This window comes from Microchirus variegatus (assembly GCF_963457635.1).
Source record: "Microchirus variegatus genome assembly, chromosome: 21".
Classification (NCBI taxonomy): domain Eukaryota; kingdom Metazoa; phylum Chordata; class Actinopteri; order Pleuronectiformes; family Soleidae; genus Microchirus; species Microchirus variegatus.
The window spans coordinates 16225062-16246588 of record NC_139822.1 but is presented as its reverse complement, the minus strand read 5'-3'; the positions used below and the strand labels follow the sequence as shown (position 1 = coordinate 16246588).

Sequence of the window (21527 nt, the reverse complement as noted above, 5' to 3'; positions counted from 1 at the left end):
AGTATTCCCTTCCACAGCACAACCTATAAACATGAAAATGCAAAACATATGCAGACTAAAACAATTCGAAACACTGGTGAATAAAATAAACTTCTAGGGTAAAGGCTATAGGAATTAATATACGTTTTGTTATTAAAGCTAATTTCTAATGACAGGGTTCATTTCTTTGAGATTGAGACGGTAATACTGCAAAGGGGGCATTCACGTAACACCATGCACAAATCTGAGACATCTGGGATTTAAAAAAAAAAAAAAAAAAAAAAGAATCTAGAGGCAATAATTTATGTAAGCACTTTAGCTACTCCTTGTACACTGACGTTTGACAACCATTTTGGAGGCTGGAAGTAGATATGGCTCTCATCAAGCACCCTGCCATAAATCAGAACAGGGAGGAAAGAAAGCTTGGCCAAAAAGGATTTGTGCTAGGAGTATCTCACTCATTCCCTGACCTCTGACAAATGTCTTATGAGCTATGTCTCTGTCCAAAGGAAATGGAAGAGGAGGAGAAGGAAGGTTAGAAACATGTTTTAGCAGGGGATCTCTGCTGAGTCGGGTCGTTAGCAGAGCAAGTTTTTCTCTTTGGTTATTAACCTCTCTTCTCTAGAGTAAAAGGCAGGATGGACGTAACCTTTGACAGTTTTGTTCTGTGAAAGTGGAGCTTTCTGGGAAGGGGAAAGTCCAGGAAAGATGATTCTTACTTAGGACCAAGCCAACAGTGACAAAGGAGACTCTCAAAAGGCCTCGGTTTCTTAAAATATAAATATCTTAACATGTCCCCCCCCCCCACACACACACACACACACACACACACTCAAACGAAGATGTATTATTTTAGGCGGCCAAAGTACACAAGTCCACACACGTACGCATTGGAGAAGTATACACATACTTGCTTTCCCACACAGCAGTGGCTATTTCTACTTGCCCAAACCATTAACTGTCACACAGTGGAGCTTGCCATCTCAAACTATTTTTTTTCCCCCTTCCCAACACTTTTTTTTCCAGATTTTACACGGACACAGCCCTCCTGCATGGGACTATACTGATTGAATGCGTGCAGAGAAGAAATTCAAATGCCTATTTCGGCATAGCTTGACGTTAGTGACGCTTGCCCTATACACATTTTAGGCAAAAAAAACGTGGCCCTCCTCCTTGTGATGGATCATAACATGAAGTGGTCCTATCCCAGGTTGCATGAGAAGAGCACATTTCCTAACGCCTCCCTTGGCACTGCTTAATCACCTGGTAAAGAGGGGCACAAACGCTAGCGTGCATGGCTTTAAAAGGGCACTGCAACATGGCCCTCGGCACTTTCTCTGCAACAAAACTTAATGGGCCTTGTTTAAAGACGAGAATAAAACTATCTACAAGCGATGATGTCATGCAGACCCAAAAATATGGCCGAACTCAGGGAGCAGGTTTGTAGCTGGGAAGCGTTACATTACATAATATTAGTGCTGGGCACTAGCTTAACGCACGTTAACGCATGGCGAGTTTCCATGGCGACTGATCGGAAATAGACGCGCTTGACGTCATGTTTACGTGCCGCTACACCGGAGTCTGGGCACTGTTTACCAGTTAGCTCCGTTAGCTCCTTTAGCAACGCTAGCGTGCCTACAGTCGAACTGGAGCGGTCTTTTTATTAAAACGAAAAGAGCAGCGCTACAAATAACCAGCGTACCTGTGTACTGCGTATGTGTGCCTCTGTTTTTAAAGTTTAGCGTTACTGTAGAGACTCATTTTAACAATCCGCGGTCACGTAAACATCACGTCATCACGCACGTCTTTTTCCACTCAGTCGTCATGGAAACGTGTCATGCGTTAATGTTGACGCTGCGCCCAGCACTACATAATATAATATACTGATATAATGAATTCAAAATGTAAGAGTTTATTTTGAAAACGAAGTGAAGGGTACTTCTACCTTTCCAAAAAGTTTCAAAAGAGTGTCTTGAGAGTAGCCGCCATTTGTTGCGTCGCCTTTCGAACACTTCCACTTCAACTGCAAAGAGAAAGAAGACAGAGAAGAAAAGAGCTTGTTATTGCAAAGCCTTGCGAGTACCTCCATATAATACAGCACAACTACAGGAACAATAACGACCAAGTAATCCAAAGTAAGTCAGTTCTTCTCTTGTGTCCTGTGTCTCAGTCTGAACTGTGGTTAACCCATTTGCTTGTGTAACAGCATTTCTGCGATTGTTGCAATGCTGTGCTGTGTAAACGCCGTTTTAGAAATTACTGTGCAAATTTTTTTCTGCTTAGGAGAAACTTCCATCCAAGGTAATTTATGTGTTTTGACTCAGTTGGAGTCCTGTCACTGAACACTGATGCGAGTTCCCGTACTCTCTAAAAAGAGATATTGTGCAACGTCTTGTAGCTCCATGTACAAAGCACAGTCGAGTCCGGCCAAAATCACACTAACTGCTTAAAGTAAAATGATAAATGACAAGCACTAAATGTTGTTTCAGGGCCAGCATTCTGCTCACGGTCAGAAAAAAGAAAACAGGATTTCGGGGAATTTCCGTGTCTGCATAGTCTCTTACCAACAACTGCTTTTGAAAATGTACATTCTTCCTTCAAGAGCAGTCTACTGTCTTAGCCATTATTCTTTGGAAAACATGATATTTGAATGAGGAGATGTCTACTGGCACACTGTTGTGTTGTCTTTCTAGAATAAATAAATACACACACACACAAAAAAGGCATCACAAAACCATAAAATTCAACTGTAGTCAGGACTAAAAAAAAAAAAAAAGATTACCCATGAAGTAATGTCTCTGGTCCAGCAACATGACCTCTGACACTGTCAGTCTCAAGACTCTTGTTTGTTTTTCCAAGTTAACGCACAAATGTCAGCTAATACACAGCTGCACTCGGCAGCTATCGAGTTTAAAACCAGCTTTGTCTACAGAGTCTAAACACATTAGCGATCATCCCCCGTGTCTGTTAATATCCATAGGCTTGGCCGTTTCCAGGAGTTAATATAATAAGCCCTCTTCTGACATTGTTACAGGTCTCCTGACGACGTCAGGCCTACTCTGCAGGAATACGCTCAAGACCTCTGTTGAGACAGTGTATGTGGTCGCTAAACCATAAATTATGAATGCCTCAGTATGCATCAAACTTTTGGCTAGGTGCCTGGCCAAAAGGGTCACAGCGTTAACATGGAAGGAGGTGGACAGGCCGAGGATAGGTACGTGGATTTCTGAGTTATCGACGACTTTGCTCTTGGAAAAGATTACACGATGTTATTAAAAGGCAAACAATCAGTTTTTCATGACATCTGGGATGTTCTAGAAAGAATTGATCTATCGCATGTGGTGGAGGCACCTGGAGATGACTTAGAATGTGATTCGCAATTGTTCATCTGGACAAACTGTTTGGTAGTAGATGTATTATAATAATACAACATTAACCCAACCAAACAAAGCCCTTAACCAATAACTGTGTATCATATCTGTATATTTTTGTATGTATACGTACACGTGCATATAATGTGACACCATAATATACACAAATGTGTATATATATATATATATATATATATAAATATACACGTATATATGTGTACATATACATGTGTATGTATGTGTGTATATATTCACACATATATATGCATACATAAATATATATCTATACATATATAGATATATATGTATATGTACACATATGTATGTATATACATACATATGTGTATATATGTGTGTACATACATACATGCGTGTGTGTATATATATATATATATATATATTTGTGTGTGTGTGAGCTTTTTTTAAATGTATTTATTTCATATATTTTGTTCATTCATGTATTAGGATTATGATTTTTCTACTCAGTGGGTGGAGTGTTAAAATGCTAAAATAAATAAAGATATTGATGGGGGGGAAAAAAATCCCAGCTGAGGCTCTGCCTGCACTTTCACTCAGATTGTGAACTTCCTGCTAAATAACCGCCCCCTTTCTTCCTACGTTATACTCCAAGAGAAGCAAACTTCACCCCAAACTCAGCCACTGACTAACATCCCCATAGCTGAAAGCCTTACCTTGAGTTTAGGGGTCACACTGCTTTTGGAACATCCCTCCAAACCCGACTCTGAGAGAAAACATGATGTAAGATGAGACAGTGAAAAAAAGACAAGAAACAATTGTTTTGCTCAAGAAAAAAACATGGCACTCAAGACCGCAGTGAAGTGACTCTAACAGATGGACAGCGATGCAAAACCTGCGGTCACATGGTGAATGTATAGCTCTTGCTTGCAACAGTCTGAGGATGCACCGAGTTCCTCTGGAGACGGGACAGACAGAGCCCTGATACAAGGGAGAGCTGGGGAGGCGCTGACTGCGTGCAAATGGAAGATACTCTAAAGACGTGCTGACTCCGCATGAGTAATGTCCAGCCACAAAAAAGGATTTATTCAAGGGCCAGGACTCAGTACTTCCCTAAAGCAGCTACACATCCATGGTCTGATTTTACAAGAGCTAATTTTTTCATGTTTTAGTAAGAGGTTAAAAGTTTGATGGTTGTGTGCAAACTGGGGGGGTTTGACATTCCTGTGTTAACCTGCCAATTTTTATCGCAGCCAAAACACACAAAAAAAAAAAAGACATAAATTCAAATATACATTCGGCTATTGTTATTGGTTTTTTTTATGTGAATCAACCACAGGGCGCCTGGCGACGCCGTGGTCAGACCGACACTGTGACGGTTGCAGAAACATGGGGGTTAATTCAACAGACGTTTAAGGACGTTGAAGAGATTTCACCAAATCAAACTGGATGTGGGCCATACCTCTCTGTGTGCGAAACCTTAGCCACTGCTCTGCTTTTTCCCGCTGCTTTTGCTCCATGCGCGCCTGTTCCTCCATGAGCATCTGCTCTCCTTCACATCTTAAACGGGCAATCTGTTGGAAGTAAAAAAAAATAAAATACGCAACCGTTCAAAAAATTGGGGTCACCAATACAATTTTTTCTGTGTTTTCCATTAAAGGTCACACTTTTATTCATCAAAAGAGTTGCAAAATGAAAATAAAATATAGTCAAGACATTGACCAGATTAGATATAATGATTTGTATTCAAAATAATAATTTTTCAGCAGTGCTGGCATAATTGCACAAGGGTTTTCAAGGGTTTTCTCATCATCCAATAGCCTTCTAACACGATTAGCAAACACAATGTACCATTAGAACACTGGAAATGGGCCTCTATACACCTATGTATTAAAAATGAGATGTTTGCAGCTAGATAAGTTGTTTACCACATTAACAATGTATAGAGTGTATTTCTGATTCATTTAATGTTATATTCATTAAAAAAGTGCTTTTCCTTCAAAAGAATAAAGACATTTCTAAGTGACCCCAAACTTTAGAATGGTAATGTAAGTAATATGCAAAAATACAAGTTTTAAGTGATGTCAAATTATGCATCCTAACTCTTCAAGCATTGATGTCATATTCAAAAACTGAATGAATGTGCAGACCATGTTGTTTTATCAACACCTTGAGATGAGACACGGAGTGGAGCAGTGCCATCTACTGGTTACATTCTATGTCCAAGGCAGATAATGGGCACATATTTATGCATTAACAGGGAAGCATATGTGTTTTTATACATCATAAGCTTGCAGAGCAACATGCATCGAGTCAAGCAATATCATCTAATGAGTTCATTGATAATTATGATATCTCTCTCAGACTTTGCTCCTGGTCCAAATATTCGCTTGATTTCATCTCAATCAGGCAAAAACAGGATAAAAGCACCTGGGTGTGCTTCAGAATTTCCTGGATGCACAGCTGAGGCCAGAAGCACAATAACATTTAATTTTTATTGTTTCATTTTCTCTCTGGGCAAGGTGTGATGCGACCCCAACGCTCGTATGGTTTCTATAAATTCTCTTACCTCTGCTTCACGTTTTCGATTGTTTTCCTCCATCTCGTCCTGAGCCTTTGCCTCTTGCTCTCTGGTCTCCAAGTCTGTTGTAGCAACATGAACACACACACACACACACACACACACACACACACTGAATCTCTCATGCACTCGTAAAGCAGATAAAGCTAAATAAGCTTCATTTTCTATCAGCTGCTAATATTTAATTTCTTTATTACTTGCCAATCTATGTGTCTGCCCCATCACATTAAAAACCTCAGCCCCTTTTATTTGTTAATCCAGGAATGTGTCCGACAAAAAGAAATTGAATGCAAAACAACCCTTGACATTACCAATACAAACCCCACTCGCAATAAAGTAAATCAATCAAAAAGCCTGAAGGCATGCTCAGAGTTGGAAAATGACTCACCAAGCTTCATTCTCTTTCTCTCATTATCGAGTTTTGCGTTTCTTTCTTCCACTTTTCTCTTGGCGGCGCAAATCTTGTCATAGGCAGCCTGAAAACACAACAGACATCAGGAGGAACTGTATCTTTGTGTGCATCATATCACAATTCTTCCCAAGAGTCGAGAGTCATCTGTGATATCTTACCTTGGCAGCAGCATCGGTTAGCACCTCGAGAGCCTGAGCCAACTGGTGGAAGAGATCGGCTGGGACGAGAAAAGTCATGAGAATGAAAAGTCTCTCGCTTTAAACACATAAACCCACACAATTTTAAGCTGTCACTGTACAATTTTACAGTCTCCTATAGGTAATATGCAACATAAGCAATACAAATAAATAATGTATCGTTTAATAGTTTGGGGTCACTTAGAAATGTCCTTATTTTTTGAAGGAAAAGCACTTTTTTCCAATGAAAATAACATGAAATGAATCACAAATACACTCTATACATTGTTAATGTGGTAAACGACTATTCTAGCTGCAAACGTCTGGTTTTTAATGGAATATGTACATAACCTCCTGGCGTCCACATGCGTGAACATCACATTTTTTGTTGTCTCTACTATAAAACTTAATTCATCATAAAATGCGGCCGTGGACACTTAGACTGCCATCTAGTGGTGTCAGGAGAGTAAAACCCTCTTTTATACTGTAAAAAACCCAAAATGTGATGTCCACGCATGTGGACGCTAGGTCTTAGCAGGGTAAAGAGGCCCATTTCCAGTGTTCTAATGGTACATTGTGTTTGCTAATCGCGTTAGAAGGTTATTGGATGATTAGAAAACCCTTGAAAACCCTTGTGCAATGATGTTAGCACAGCTGAAAGCGGTTTTGCTGCTTCTTTGAAAAATCATTATTTCTAATCTTGTCAATGTCTTGACTATATTTTCTATTCATTTTGCAACTCTTTGGATGAATAAAAGTGTGACTTAATGGAAAACACAAAAAAAATTGTATAGGTGACCCCAAACTTTTGAACGGTAGTGTACACCATACCATTTAAAGCTGTGATGCAGGTCTGAAACTTGGATATAATATGCAAGTCTCACACAACCTGTTTCCTTTAACACAGCCATGTATTCACACACAAACTCTTGGCCTCTTCCATCCATCTTCCATTAGCGTTCCCCAAAGGGGCCACTGCTGCAATCACCAATACCACGCTATATTCTAACCCCCAGTTGTCATCTAAAACACACACAAATGTACACAGTTGAGACCACAATCCCTCTCCCCACCATACAACCGCCACACTGCTGCATTATACTAGCCAGGCATAATCACTCACTTATGAGAGGCCTAACAAACCGATACGGTTACTCCCCGGGGGGACTGGCAACGCACACTAACAGAAGACTCTGGAGATCGTGCTACTAGCAGAGGTAGTCGGGTTACCTACATGTATATAATGGGCTGAGATAAAATCCAATTGGTGGGGGAAAGCCATGCCCAATAGGCAGCTCAGAGTGTCACAACATGGGGGGTTGAGGAAAATTAAGGACAGCAGGGAGGGGGTGTCTTCAGTAACTGAGGAATCATGACCCTCAAATCACCTCTTACATGCGTGCAACCTTCCCTGCAGGGGAAACAAGTCCCCAATCTTGCTCGGCTCTCGTGCGATAGAGACCGGGGTCTGTACATGCATGGGTTCAAGTGTTGAGGCCCTCCAAAACCACTTCTTTTACATTTCTGGGAAAAACGACCCCCCGCTTTTGCATTATCCCTCTCAACCCCTCAACCCGTCCAATTTCCAAGTTTCCCCCCCCGATATAATCAGGAATCGTCTTAACCATCCAATAACCACACAAACCTCACTTAAAAACATGCTTCACGACCAGCCTTTCGTCCAAGGTGCCTTTTTTTCCCTCCCAACAAAAAGCTACTTTGAGATTTCCAGGTCCAATTGCTGACATTTCAGCTGGCAGCAGGCCATCGGAGGACTCATAAAGCCAAGCAGAGGGATGGAGTGTGGAAACACTGGTGGCGGCGGTGGTGTTTGGCTGGTCCTGTCTGGCTTGAGAGCAGCAGGAGACATCCTACACAGTCCTGTGGCTAGGCTGTCTCACAGGGTTTAAATTGCTGTGAACGCTTGTCTAATGTCTACAGGATTTTTTTTTCTCCCCCCTGAATCTTCATGGCCATCTGCTCAGTTAGACGATTATCCATAATTCGACAGAAAACAATCCAGATTGCAATAACAAATTATGCATTTTGTTACAGTTCCACAAAAATGAATATGAATGGTGAAGGGACGCGAGCACAGACAAAAGACACAGATGAGCTCACTTACCTGCTTTTGGGTTGTCTGGATTCTTGTCTGGATGGCATTCCAACGCTTTCTTTCGATAGGCTTTCTTGATCTAAAAAAGGAACAGAAGAAGCCCTTAAGATTTCTGGAGCAGAGGATGTTGATTAGGATTCAAATCAGCCACTTAAGCAAGTATTTCGGCAGAGCAAAATTTAAGTTCTTATTTTTATCATGTCATAGTCAAAGCCTAAAATGAAAGCGCTGGGAATGAAATGTGGCCTGCATTTAAAAAGAAATGGGACATTATATTGTTTGGATCGAATCAACACCTGATCTGCTCCCCTGCTTCATGTCCTTTTGACATGTTGTTAATGGAACCAAACCACGCTAGAAATATACAGTGAATTAACCCACAAGTAGTTCCAAACTATCCTCAGGCCAGTTTGAAAGACAAATGTGGCCTGAGCTGCAGCCTGGTATTGGTCCATTTTTATTCAACCTGTGCAAAAATCACTACAGTAACATTAACAAACACAGCGCCATTGTCCAGGACGCATTTGAGAAGGATGCAATTAACATCTCCGGCTGTCGGCTAAAACCTTTCGGGGTTTAGAGAAACAAAGTGGAAAAACTAAACAATACTTTGGAGTATTGTAATGTCATATGAGGCTTTAAGTGATGGCTGTTTTTTAAACTCCAGGTCACTGCTTGGAATGTTATCCATTCATTTGTCCTTCTAGAGACCAGTTAATGACAAGATGGTTTTCATTAGATCTCTGTGCTCCTCTGGAGAAAGAGGAGAAGCAGGGGAAACTTTCTGTGGAGACCAGAGGGGGCTGCAGGGTGCAGCGATGAAGCTTTTTTTTGCACACCACCTCAAGAACACACACTCAAATATATGCATTGCATGCTAAGGATTTTGGCACATGCTTTCCCACCACATGTCAAAGCCGAGCCAAAAACACACATGCACACACACAGACGCACTTTCTCACTAGTCTTAATCAGCCATGCCAACGATCTGCGTGTTTTCACATACAAACCCCCTTAGTGCAAATCAATCTCCTGCCAGTATGCTACGGGCTATAGAATTAAGGAGAGCCCGTTTTCAAGCCTGGAAAACGTTTCGCATTGGAAGCCTCGTCCGCGTGTGTACAATTTTAGCCCTAGACTGCACGTCAAAACATACAGCGCCGACTGCATCGAGGAAAGGGAGGAAGACGAAACTCAACTCTGGGGGAACCGAGCACAATGGAGTAATCCATCAGTGCGACAGTCAACATAGACACATTAAGCTAGAAGAGCAAGGAATAGGAAGTCTTCACACATTCACACAACTCTTTAGAGAGCTCAGAATAGCTCATTTCCTGCATTATTTTCCATCTGTAAATGAGAAAAATGTTTACTGCAAGAGCTTTAAGCGAGTAGACACTATTATTTTCTCTCTTTTAAGGATACTCGATACAACTTTTTGCATCCAGTACAGATACTGACAAATTCCTGCCAATACCGATATTAGCCCGATTGAGTCTTCCTTCTTTAACTTTAACGCTTAAGTTGTAAATTCAACATTTACGCTGATAATGCTCTTGACAGCAGGTCACATGTATTTAGTGAAGCATATCCACCATATTTAGGGTTTATTGAATTCTACTTTGAATATCAAATTCAGTGTTTTGGACCAGTGTCGGACAATCCTGAGTATGATACCCGCTCATCTCTACTTCCTTTTCGGATTCCTAGTCGTAGCTTTGTTCACCTAAAGGTAGTAGCAACGGAGCCAGCGACACAAACCGACTCAACAAACTGATGATGAAGAAGGCTGGATCTGTGATTGGCTGCAAGCAGGAAACATTTGAGGCACTGAATCCTGGATAATCCTGACATCCCTCTCCATCACACACTGGACAGACAGCAGAGCTCCTTCTCCAACAGACTTACAGCTTCTGCTGCTGAGGGAACACTACAAAAAAATATCTTGCCTCAAGCCATCACATTATATAATAATAAGTCATCTCTGTCTGACAGAGACAGAGCATTTTGATACCATATAGAAACAAATCCAAACAAAACAGAGTCACACAGACAGAACACACAAAACCCCCTGGTACAGACTTCCTTGAGGACACTGAACTCACATCTCTATGCTCTAGGCCTCATGGTCTTCATCACCTGCAGCAAGCTGACAAGATAAACATGTCACCACATCTGCCGTGAACGCCGCAGATGTTTAACTTTGCCAGGTGTAAAGTCTGGCCCCCGCTGAACTGCTTGACAAGTAAAACCTGTCATCGCTATCTTGGTGGAGAGTAGCCATGTTTAACATCATCATATTTGTCTCACCGGGTTCAGTCAAGGATTAATTTAACACACATGCTCCTATGTATAACTACCTCACCTCCTGGTCTCATAATTTTCTGGATATCTCTTCCCCTTTCACTCCCACTAGCATTCTCCACGATATCTTGTCTCCACTGTGATGTTCTCTTAAATAATACCTGATTATTCCCGTCAATGTCGTGACACGCAAGCCTTACTTGATGCTGGAAGACCCTGAAGTCCTTTGGTCCTAAACTAGAAGCCACGGCAAGCCAACTTTTAAAGGGTTGAGCACATGTGTGGATAAGAGCTCTCAGATCGAGTAGCATCTTCCTACAGGACTTATCCAGTGAATTACTGGAGCAATCATCTTTGTGCAGCTCACCGTGACCTTTTTTCGAATTGGCTCTTATATCAGTTATGAGTAAGACCAAAGAAAGAGAAAACCATTTAAAGCTTGGCAACATTAACTGGTGCTTTTGTGCTAACAGGGGAGCAGAAATGTATTTAATTCTGCTTTATCTTCCATCTCTTGCAATTCAAACTACACAGCATTGCGAGAGGTCCCTTTTTCTTGCAGAAGATGACTTTGATACTGATGCAACCAAACCAACAGTAGATTAATGGTTAAACCAGACTTTCAATGCCACCCTGAGTCCTGCCTTCCTAACCGCACAACTGCATCTTATCTTCATTACACTAGCATTTGGTGCCAATTATTGTTGACAAACTGGTCCTAGTACAGCCTCAGTGAGGCCCCAAACCTGTGAAGCTGATTAGATGCCTGATCTGCTATAGTGCCATCCTCCTTAATTAGAACACTCTGCTATTTGTGGACCATTATCAGCTAAAGGAAAATAATAACAGGCAGAAGAAAATTGGCAAAGACAAGGGCAAGGAGGACAGCAACCGAAAATAATGAGCTAAAATCAAGACTGGATGTAGTCAGACACTGTGGTTGATTATCCAAGTGTTTGTGAATCTGACAGATTTTACATTACATGCAAGTATTTATATGACAAAATTATTATTACCATGTAGTGTTACATGGCCTCAGAATGCATAATTGATGGATGTGGCCCAGTGCATTGTGGAATGCAATGACAATCATAAACCACAGACCCTGTACAGGAATAAGTCATTATTAGGTGGGTTTCCATCAGCCTGTTTATATGCCAAATTGCACATTTTTGAATTCTGCATAAAAATGCCTAATGTGCATTATCTTTCAAAGAATATTAGAAATTATGTTACAGTTTATGATATATTTTGTTTGAAACCTAGCTAAAGAGAGCAAAGGGTTACATTATAATGCAAAGGAAAACCATCATTTAGTTGTGCCACACATCATTAATTCACACTCTACTTAAATGAGCTGCACAAACCACAATAAATTGTGTGTGGTCTTGGCAACTGACTGTTTCACCAAGTAATCTGAGGAAGGTAAAACACACACATAGGCAATTATTACCTGCTGATATTCATGGGCATAAGTCTTTAAATGGCAGCTAGCCTCCAGCAACAGTCTTCCTTAGCACTACATGGATAAACCAAACCCCAGTCAGCTATAACCGTTTAATGATAATTAATAATATTCCAGTGTGCACAGTATTTGTAGGGCCATTTAGATCAGGGTCAGCAGTGATAATAGAAAGAGACACTAAACAGAACCATAAGGAGATGTCCAATGCAAATCCTCTTTGTTAAGGCAATGTTTTACAAGCTGTGGCAAGGATCACATACACGGGCTTAAGGATGAGCTTCTCCTTACTCTGGGACAAACAGTCTGAGAATGGTTGGTGGAGCAGCAGCCAAACAACTGGGATAAGTAGCCCATCTGCTGACATCTGTCTCCTCAGACTTGATTGATTTTTGAGCCCCGACCTCAGAGCTCGGTGCATTACATAACACACACACAAAAAACATCACTATCTCTGTCGACCATCAACAGACCTCACAGAACCAGCCTTCTGTATTTTCAAGTCTCATTTCTACCCAAGCCACAACCACTAACTTCCTCCAGCATACGCCTCTGGGGAATACAGGACTTTGAGATCCAATTAGGAAATTAACTTCCTCCCTTACTTTTGCAGCAAATGTAATTTCCCTTTCGGTGTTGTGGATTTCGGCATCCTGGAAACTGTGATGAATGCTGGTGGTAGGGGGAAACAGAGGACTGCAGGACAAGATAGTGCATAACTATAAGAAAATAAATGAAGATTTCCTGGATCTCCCTCTATCTATCATAGCTGTTCACAAATTATGCTTTAACAAATAATCCTGCATTACTCATTCAAACTAACCCTAAACTAAATTAACTCGATATTTGCTCCTCCATAAACGTTTAACAAACAGGTAATCACAGCAGTTTCTGCCCTCAATCACTCAGTAATTTTCCAGAACTAATCATATGGAAATATTACTACTCCAAACATGAGTCACGTCGGTGTAATAAATTAATATTCACTTATATATAGTTATATATTGTTTATTAATAATCACGTCCCTGGGTTAAAGGCATATATTGTCAGTGTTGAGTGAGGGAAGACTTAACTGATGCAACAGCGCCCCTCAGTGGCGTCTTTAGCGAATTGCTTAGCTTTAGCAGACAGGTCTGATACCCTTAACGACTGAACTTCATGCTTTGGAGACTCGTTAATTTTGAATATTAATTCTTAAGTGATACATTAGCGATTCATGAAGCCGTATCTCGAGTAAAATGCATGAATAGGCGATACAAGTGGAAGCTACGGCTCCATAGCAACAAGCTATCGCTTTCATAGCCTCCTTCTGTCAAGACTAATCTGTCCTCACACAGAATTACGTTTTATTTATCAACACTCCGCTAAGCGAGCAGACAGAAGAACATAGCCGAGCATGTAAATTCGCTAACTAACAGCTAATTGTGGCTGTGACTGCCTTGGTTTTATCTGACTCAATTGATAGCTAGCTACTTCACCCACCTGTTTCGTTGTAGCGGTGATTTCCACGCCCAGTAGACCGTACAGGTCCATTTGTAGTATGTCGCTGGCTTTTTTGGACATGTCTGTCAACAAACAACGACAATATATAATAATTCCAGCGACTTTAAACGCAATGTTATCGTTTAGCTTCGTCTTCTTCTTCCCCCACGAATTACAACTTCCGGCAGGCTTCTTCTTCTACTACTAATAATTCCCGACAGGATGTACACTAAGAGGTGTAATGCTGCCCTCCACACGTCGTAGTTCTTAATCACAGTTCGACTCAAAGTTCTCGATCATGGATGTATTATGGAAAAAAAATACAAGAAAGTCTCCCAAAAATGGACTCGCTGTACACGGCGCACACATTTGACGTCATATGTCAGCGCCCTTGAAGAGAAGTTTGTCATGGTGGCCACGGTGGGTACTGCAACAAAAAATACTCATGCAATATTCCCATTGAGCACAATAATAGTAAAAGAGACGTATGTAAAACTGTCCACAGGACACCTCGAGACATGAACACGGGATTTTATAGATCTTTATATTCTATATTTCTGATGCAGGGAGTTTCATATGTGAAAAAACCTTCCTAAAGGCCATAAAAAGCCAAGAAAACTCTTATTTCTCAGTGACGTCACAGCTGTGCTCCTACACAGCTGTGCGCGCTCATGTGGCGTCTCGGGAACGGCGCTGCTGTCAGGGAACCGTAATATATGACAACTTTATGCGAAATGTGAATAAATGAAGGAAATAAGGTTTTTTTCGTTTAGTTATTTCTATTTTATTTTATTTTCGAACTCATTATCAAGCTGTATTAACGAGCTGCTGTGTGGATTCATTGAGGAAACTGACCTCGTGACACCTCTGTTTACATTTGAATCACAGTTTAAGTCGTGTTTTCCTGGCAACACCTTTGACAACAATGTTTTCAGTTAATGATGTTGTGTTTTCTTGTTTGTTGTGGTGATTTGCCGTACTTATACTACAACCAATATGGAGACATTAAATCCAGTCTTTGGTTGATCACACCCTCCTCTTGAATTTAAAGGAAGTATCTGGCAGATTGTTTGCTGTATAGTTTTCTTTTAATGTCTTGCATTTGTGTGTGAAGAAGCGATCGGGAACAAATAGATTCCCCCAACATTCCCCTAACACTGTTATCACAAAAACAATCTTTAAATCAACACAATTAATTGTTGTGGCATGTCCTGTAGAAAGAGAAACGGAGGCACGTCCGGACATGTCCAGGAACTGCTCTCCTTCTCTGGAGTCTAGTGGTTATTATTATTGCAGGCTGTACTGCGTGTAATGAATGATCTTTCCTTCATTTTAAATTCATTACACATGACAAACTATTTACTATTTACACAAGACACACATCCTGTACAAGTGTGTGCCACGCATGTACGTGGATTAACAGTCTGTTTGGGCCTAGGATCGTGGCTGAAAATCACTTGAGTGTGAATCCATAAACAGAAGGGTAATAAATGGAAACGGGATAAGGGTGTTGACTCTAAAAAGACTGAATGTTTGCTTTCAGCCGATGGTCTTCGTGATCCTGTTCAACGAGCTCCGCTGGAGGATTGTGGCGTATTTACAGTGAGCTCATATTTGCTCAGTAACCTCTGTTGCTTTAAAAAAAAAAAAAAAAAAGAAGTACAGTGTGAAATCATTATCTGTCTATGTAAACTTCTGCATATGCTCTGTTAACCTAAATGTATATCATTTGGATGGTGTAACATAAGTAACCTCAGTGGTCCTGCGGTGAAAGGCCCCATGGTTCTTTTCACGCTGAACAAAGCATCTTATGGTGGTGACACTTTGGCACAGGGGACCCAAAGCAGCCCAACAATACAATCACCATATTGTCTCAAGCTAAATAGTACCATGTCACAAGGGGGGATGGGGGGGGACGATAACAGCAGGTCTGCAAGAATATTCTGAGAGGAAATGTCACGTGATGGAGAAGCCGGATTAAAAAGTATACTGATAAGAGACAAAAAAAGACACACAAGTATACATGTCCACTTTTTGCTTATCGCCACAGTCCTTAAGGGGAAATGTAAACACAGTAAAGACGTTATGGTCCTTTCAGCATTCACAGTATGTGGAAAAGCTCAAATATGGGGGGTTTTTTTGTGCAGATTTTACTCTCCTAAATCATCCAGTCTGTCAAAAACAAATGAAAAACTTTGCCTGGGGTCCCAAAATAAATAAAAAAAATTGAAAAAGTGACACGTAGTTGAAAAATAAAGGCGTGTCAGGAAAGAGGCAAAGGTCGAATGGACAGTTGAGACCTATGGTAAACAGAACCTGGAGGCATCTGTGTCTAAAGCCAATTAATTATGTAGTATGTTAATGTAGTAATGATGGGCATTTTGGAGTCGATCAAAAAAGTTAGTTTCCCTTCAGACTATCTGCATGAGTCCAGATGCAGTTGTTTGGATGGGGAAGTGAGTGAAGAGGAGGAGGAGGAGGAGGAGGAGGAGTGCCCATCCACTGGCTGCATGCCTTCCACAGCATCACAAACAGTGGTAAAAACGCACCACAACAAACCGGAAGTTGGGCGGTCCTAACTACAAAATAAAGAAAACGAAAATACGTTTAATCACATAAATATAACGGTTTTTGACACGTAATGGTGCCCCTTACTTATATTATAGTCAAGGTGTTTTTTAGTTGTATTATATTTCTGTATTAGTTTAACAATTTATGTCACAATTTATGAAAGATTTTTTCCCCCAGCTATATTTATTATATTGTTAATCTTCTGTTCATTACATGTATCTAAGAAGTATTTCCCGCAAGATAAGGTAAGAGTGAATTTCATGCTAATTCAGCCATATTGAGCTAATTTAGCAATCCTAAAGCTAGCTTGTTTGGGGGCATTATTAGCTAGCTTCCGTTGGGACACAACAAAGTCATGAAGCTTTCATTCTGTGTTTGTGTTGGTTTTTTGTGGCAATAGTTTTGATAGATAGATAATGTTTTTAGTGCTGCATTGACTGTCTTTTTTTCAGGAGTGCTTATATTATAGCTTTATTACTAGGATGATTTCCCTCTTAGCTAGTGAGCTAGTGAGTCCTAATATCTTGCTAATTCGACACACCAGTTGAATGTAGTCTTATTTTTTCGTCAACTGCGACGACAATTATTGACAATACGATACAATTTTTTTTGACAGCGTTCACACTTTTAGAACAGAACTTGAGCCGTGAACGTATCTAAGTGTTATCAACAAGATAAGGTAAGTGTGAATTTCATGCTAATTCAGCCATATTGAGCTAATTTAGCTATTCTAAAGCTAGCTTGTTTGGGGCATTATTAGTTATAGCTTCCAGCAATTAAGTCTCAAAGCTTTCCTTCTGGGTTTGTGTTGTGTTTTTGTGATTATCGTTGTGTTTTTAGTGCTGCGTTGACTGTAATCTTATTTCCAGGACTGCTAATATTATAGCATTATTACGAGGATGGGTTTCCTCTTAGCTAGTATGCTAGCGAGTCCCAATGTCACACCAGTTGAATGTAGTCCTATTTTTTTCGTCGACGACAATTATTGAATACTATTTTTTTTGACAGCGTTCACACTTTGAGAACAACGAACTTGAGCCGTGAACGCTTTGTGTTTTATTCTGAAACTTTTCACCGGATGTTGCTATCTCAGTAGAGCTACGTTGACACACTGTCCGTCTCCTCACAAGTGAGTGGAAAGCTGCGGGGCCATCGCAAATTTCAGGAAAGCCTGCATCATTGACAGACCTGTGACCCGCCACATGTGTCGTGTGTTGGCAGGTTGAGCGTGGATGGCTGCAGAGTGTCGGTCCACCCGAAAGACACCAGTGGACGCGTGGACATTTATGGACTAAAACCAGGTGAGGCATCACACTCAGTGTCATGGTAATCTATAACGGCGCGACAGTGTATTATTCATGTATGTAGTAACGTGGTTATCAGTGTTGTCATTACGTGTTTTTTTTGCGGTTACGTGAAGGGGGGCACACACACACACACACACACACACAGCCGCAGCTGTAATAAGTCGCTCCGTTAGTGTCATCACCGTGGGCATATGTCTCATCAAGCAGTCTGATAACAGTTCCCCACTGTCACAGTGCTGTCGTGGAGATACATTCTGGTCCCTCTGGACAGAAAGAAGGGAGGAACTCGGCTGTGTTGAGGGCAGGAACAAAAAAACAGTGCTGCAAAAACCTCTTGAACTGCACAGTTGCAGCTTTTGTGAAGTCTGTGCTGCCTGGGACCATATTATGGAGCGTCACTTCTGCTTCAACGTCAACGTACAGCTGCACAACACTTACATATTATTATGTCTCATGATAAGCGAAGACATCTTCCAAAACTACTACATTGGACTATTCCAAAAAATGTGTTTGCGGACTTTGCAGGAACTGTGCTGTGGGTCACTCCCTTAAACAGCAAGGGAAGGAGGGAGGATATGAGGCTGGGGAAAATGAGTAGCAGATGTTCTTTATTATATTTATTCTGCAAATACCGTATTAGGTAATTACTCTATGGTCAGTGTATTGTATGGGGAGTGGCAGATAAGTATGTGAAGGTGGTGCAGGTCTTGAATGAGGGCAGTTTTTAAATCATGGATGTTTGCAATGACGATGTACAGGTCAACAGATGAGGTCAGGCAGGAGTCGCCTGGATTATGGATTATGTTGTTTGCAGATGATATTGTAATCTTTAGTGAGACGAGGAGACACATTGAGCAGGAGAACCTGGAGAGGTGGAGGTCTGCACTTGAGACATAGAGGAATGAAGTTCAGTAGGAGCAAGACAGAATACCTGAGCGTATAGAATGCATGAGTTTAAATATCCGGTCAGTGTATTGTATGGGGAGTGGCAGATAAGTATGTGAAGGTGGTGCAGGACTGGGGATCAGGGATTCAACTCTGAGCTCCTTCTTGTTCGCAATGGCAAGGAACAGGTCGACACATGAGGTCAGGCAGGAGTCTCCTGGATTATGGATTGTGTTGTTTGCAGATGATATTGTAACCTTCAGTGAGACGAGGAGACACGTTGAGCAGGAGATCCTGGAGAGGTGGAGGTCTGCACTTGAGACAGAGAGGAATGAAGGTCAGTAGGAGCAAGACAGAATAGCTGGGGTCAACCATTTAAAGCAGAGGGCAGTGCACACGGGAGGCATAATAACAGGACGGATCGTTAGTGGTCATGTGTGACGGAGAAGGACAGCAGCGAAAGTGAAAGGGAATTAGTGAGACCTGCTATGACTTCCACAGTCCAAAAATGACACCAAAAAAGATTGTTGGTATGTGTATAACTGCTGAAAAACAACAAAAAATGTGGTTTTCTGAGAATTAGAATGTGTAATTTGCAGAGGACGCCATCATGTAGCTATCTACAGTATAACGGCCAGAATAGCCAGAGCAAAAACAAGAATGTTGTACAAGATCAGGTGATATATCGTCATCCTTCCTTAATCGATATGTCGGCGCAAATATTGATATTGCAATTAACAAATTAAGGCGCTCAAATGAATGAGCGAAACAGGTAGAAGTTGCCTGGCTGAATAAGAGGGAGTTTACAGCGGGATAGCGGCGTAGAAAAGCTACGTTAAGAGATGCTCCATCCACGGTCAATACATAGAAATTGAGAAATCCAGCACTTTTATGATTGCCTTGCAGTATATTGACGATCACAGAATCGTTGTATCGTGATGTTATTGGCATAATTATAGGCGTAATTATTATCAATAAGAAGGTCCTGGAATAAGTGGAAAGATGCAGACCCCCCCCCCCCTTGTGCCACTTAAACACAAACCTTTAGAACCTTTCCCCACCGAGATTATCACAATAATCGCAATGCCCCGATTTGCAGATGAACATCTTGTCTCTGCTTTGTAGAGGGAACAAATCTAATCAATTCCTTGTGCATATGCTTCGCTCATGTGTCAGAGGAAGGAAATCAGTGGCGATGTTTCTGCTCGCTCATGAGTGTTGACGCTGTACACAGTAGGAGTGGGCTGTTGTGTGGGAGGCTCAGCCAAAGGACAGATGAGTAGGCTTGTCCTGTGTGCTGTGCGGTGAATCAGCCTGTTATTAGCGGTGCATGTGGGAGCTCTGGCAGACCTTGAGTGCCAGGGAAAGTTTGCTTTCATTAAAAGGAGCGGGAACAAAAGGAACGGCAAATCTTTTCACTCGAATGTTGATCTCGTTGAACAGATTTCAGCCTAACCGTGGACGTTATTACCCCTCGGCGAGAAGGCCGTACCTTTATGAACATAACTGCACATTTCAAAAGAGGAACATGAGCTGCCACTGCAGCATGTTGCTCTTGGGCCAAGTTTCCTTTCCCAGGAAATCCTTTTCCTTCCCTCTGAAAAGTGAACGCACACTCCCACAAGTGTCTCAATCGTGACTGTTTCTTCACAGGAAGTCGGAATTCACAGTGCGTTTTCATCCCAATTGTTTTAGAGCTGTTAAAATAATTGCGAGATTTCTCAAGATCACAAGCGCCAACTTGCAGCACTTCACCCCTGACAATGGCAGCACAATGTGCTCCCACATCAGAAAGTGTTTGAATCATTGTTGGGCACAACTCTTACTCAAGACCGAAAGGGGGCAGGGAGCATCCCATCCCTTTCTCTGAACATAGCCCTTTGAAAAGCCTATTGTAAAAAAAACAAACCATCACCATTGTCTGCCTGCTTGCTGCCACGGTAACACAGTCAGTCATACACGGGGAGCAGGATTAAATGCTGCAGTCACCGCTGACAAACACCAGAATATGTGGAAGCAGAAAAGTGTCATTTTACCTTTATTCTGCTGAGGCTGAATAGAAATCCAATTTGTCAGGTTTTTCACAAATCATTACCTCTGTTCTCTGTAAATTACAGGTTGTAATGTTTTTTTTTTGTGTGTGTATAGAACGACATGTAGAACCTGTATGTGAAGCAGTGAAGATATACTCTACCCAAACAGAGCCTTTGCACCACATAGCATGTGATAAATGTTTAGATTCCTTCCAGTCGGCGTCTTTTCGAATGACCTTTTTAATCAAAACACAGTGTTTGGTGTGTACTCATCACTCAGTGCCTCATTTGTGTGTCTTATCTTTGCCAAGTATGAAGTCATCACATTCAGCAAGAGATGGACAAACCACTCAAACTGTTCATTTAACGTGCGATCGCGTAGTTAGTCAACGTACAGTATAGAGAAAAAGAAGAAGTGTAGATTTTCACGACCATTCAAAAGTTTGGGGTCAGAAAATGTCCTTATTTTTGAAGGAAAAACACTTTTTTTTCAACGAATATAACTATTCTAGCTGCAAACGTCTGGTTTTTAATGGAATATGTACATAGGTGTATAGAGGCCAATTTCCAGTGTTCTAATGGTACATTGTGTTTGCTAATCGCGTTAGAAGGCTATTGGATGATTAGAAAACCCTTGAAAACCATTGTGCAATGATGTTAGCACAGCTGAAAACAGTTTTGCTGGTTTTCGAAAGGGCAAAATTATTATTTTTAATTAAAAATCATGATTTCTAATCTTGTCAATGTATATTTTCTATTCTTTTTGCAACTCTTATGATGAATAAACATGTGAGTTTTAATAGAAAACACCAAAAAATATAGGTGAGCCCAAACTTTTGAACAGTAGTCGTTTACCACATTAACAATGTAT

The 21527-nt window shown here is 41.1% G+C and overlaps 1 protein-coding gene across 2 annotated transcripts in view; it reads right to left on the bottom strand.

Annotated features, from left to right (window-relative positions):
• The window catches only part of dnajc17 (DnaJ (Hsp40) homolog, subfamily C, member 17), a 33355-nt gene extending 19230 nt beyond the window's left edge, over positions 1-14125 (bottom strand). For both annotated transcript variants that reach the window (XM_083907874.1, XM_083907873.1), the window contains exons 1-8: positions 13861-14125; positions 8621-8690; positions 6478-6536; positions 6296-6383; positions 5896-5969; positions 4789-4900; positions 4043-4092; positions 1925-2002 (exon numbers count right to left, since the gene is read on the bottom strand). In XM_083907874.1, coding sequence (XP_083764000.1) covers positions 1925-2002; positions 4043-4092; positions 4789-4900; positions 5896-5969; positions 6296-6383; positions 6478-6536; positions 8621-8690; positions 13861-13941 — 612 coding nt within the window. In that variant the 5' untranslated portion in view covers positions 13942-14125. The remainder of the gene's footprint in view (positions 1-1924; positions 2003-4042; positions 4093-4788; positions 4901-5895; positions 5970-6295; positions 6384-6477; positions 6537-8620; positions 8691-13860) is intronic.
• Between the last annotated feature and the right edge of the window lie 7402 nt (positions 14126-21527).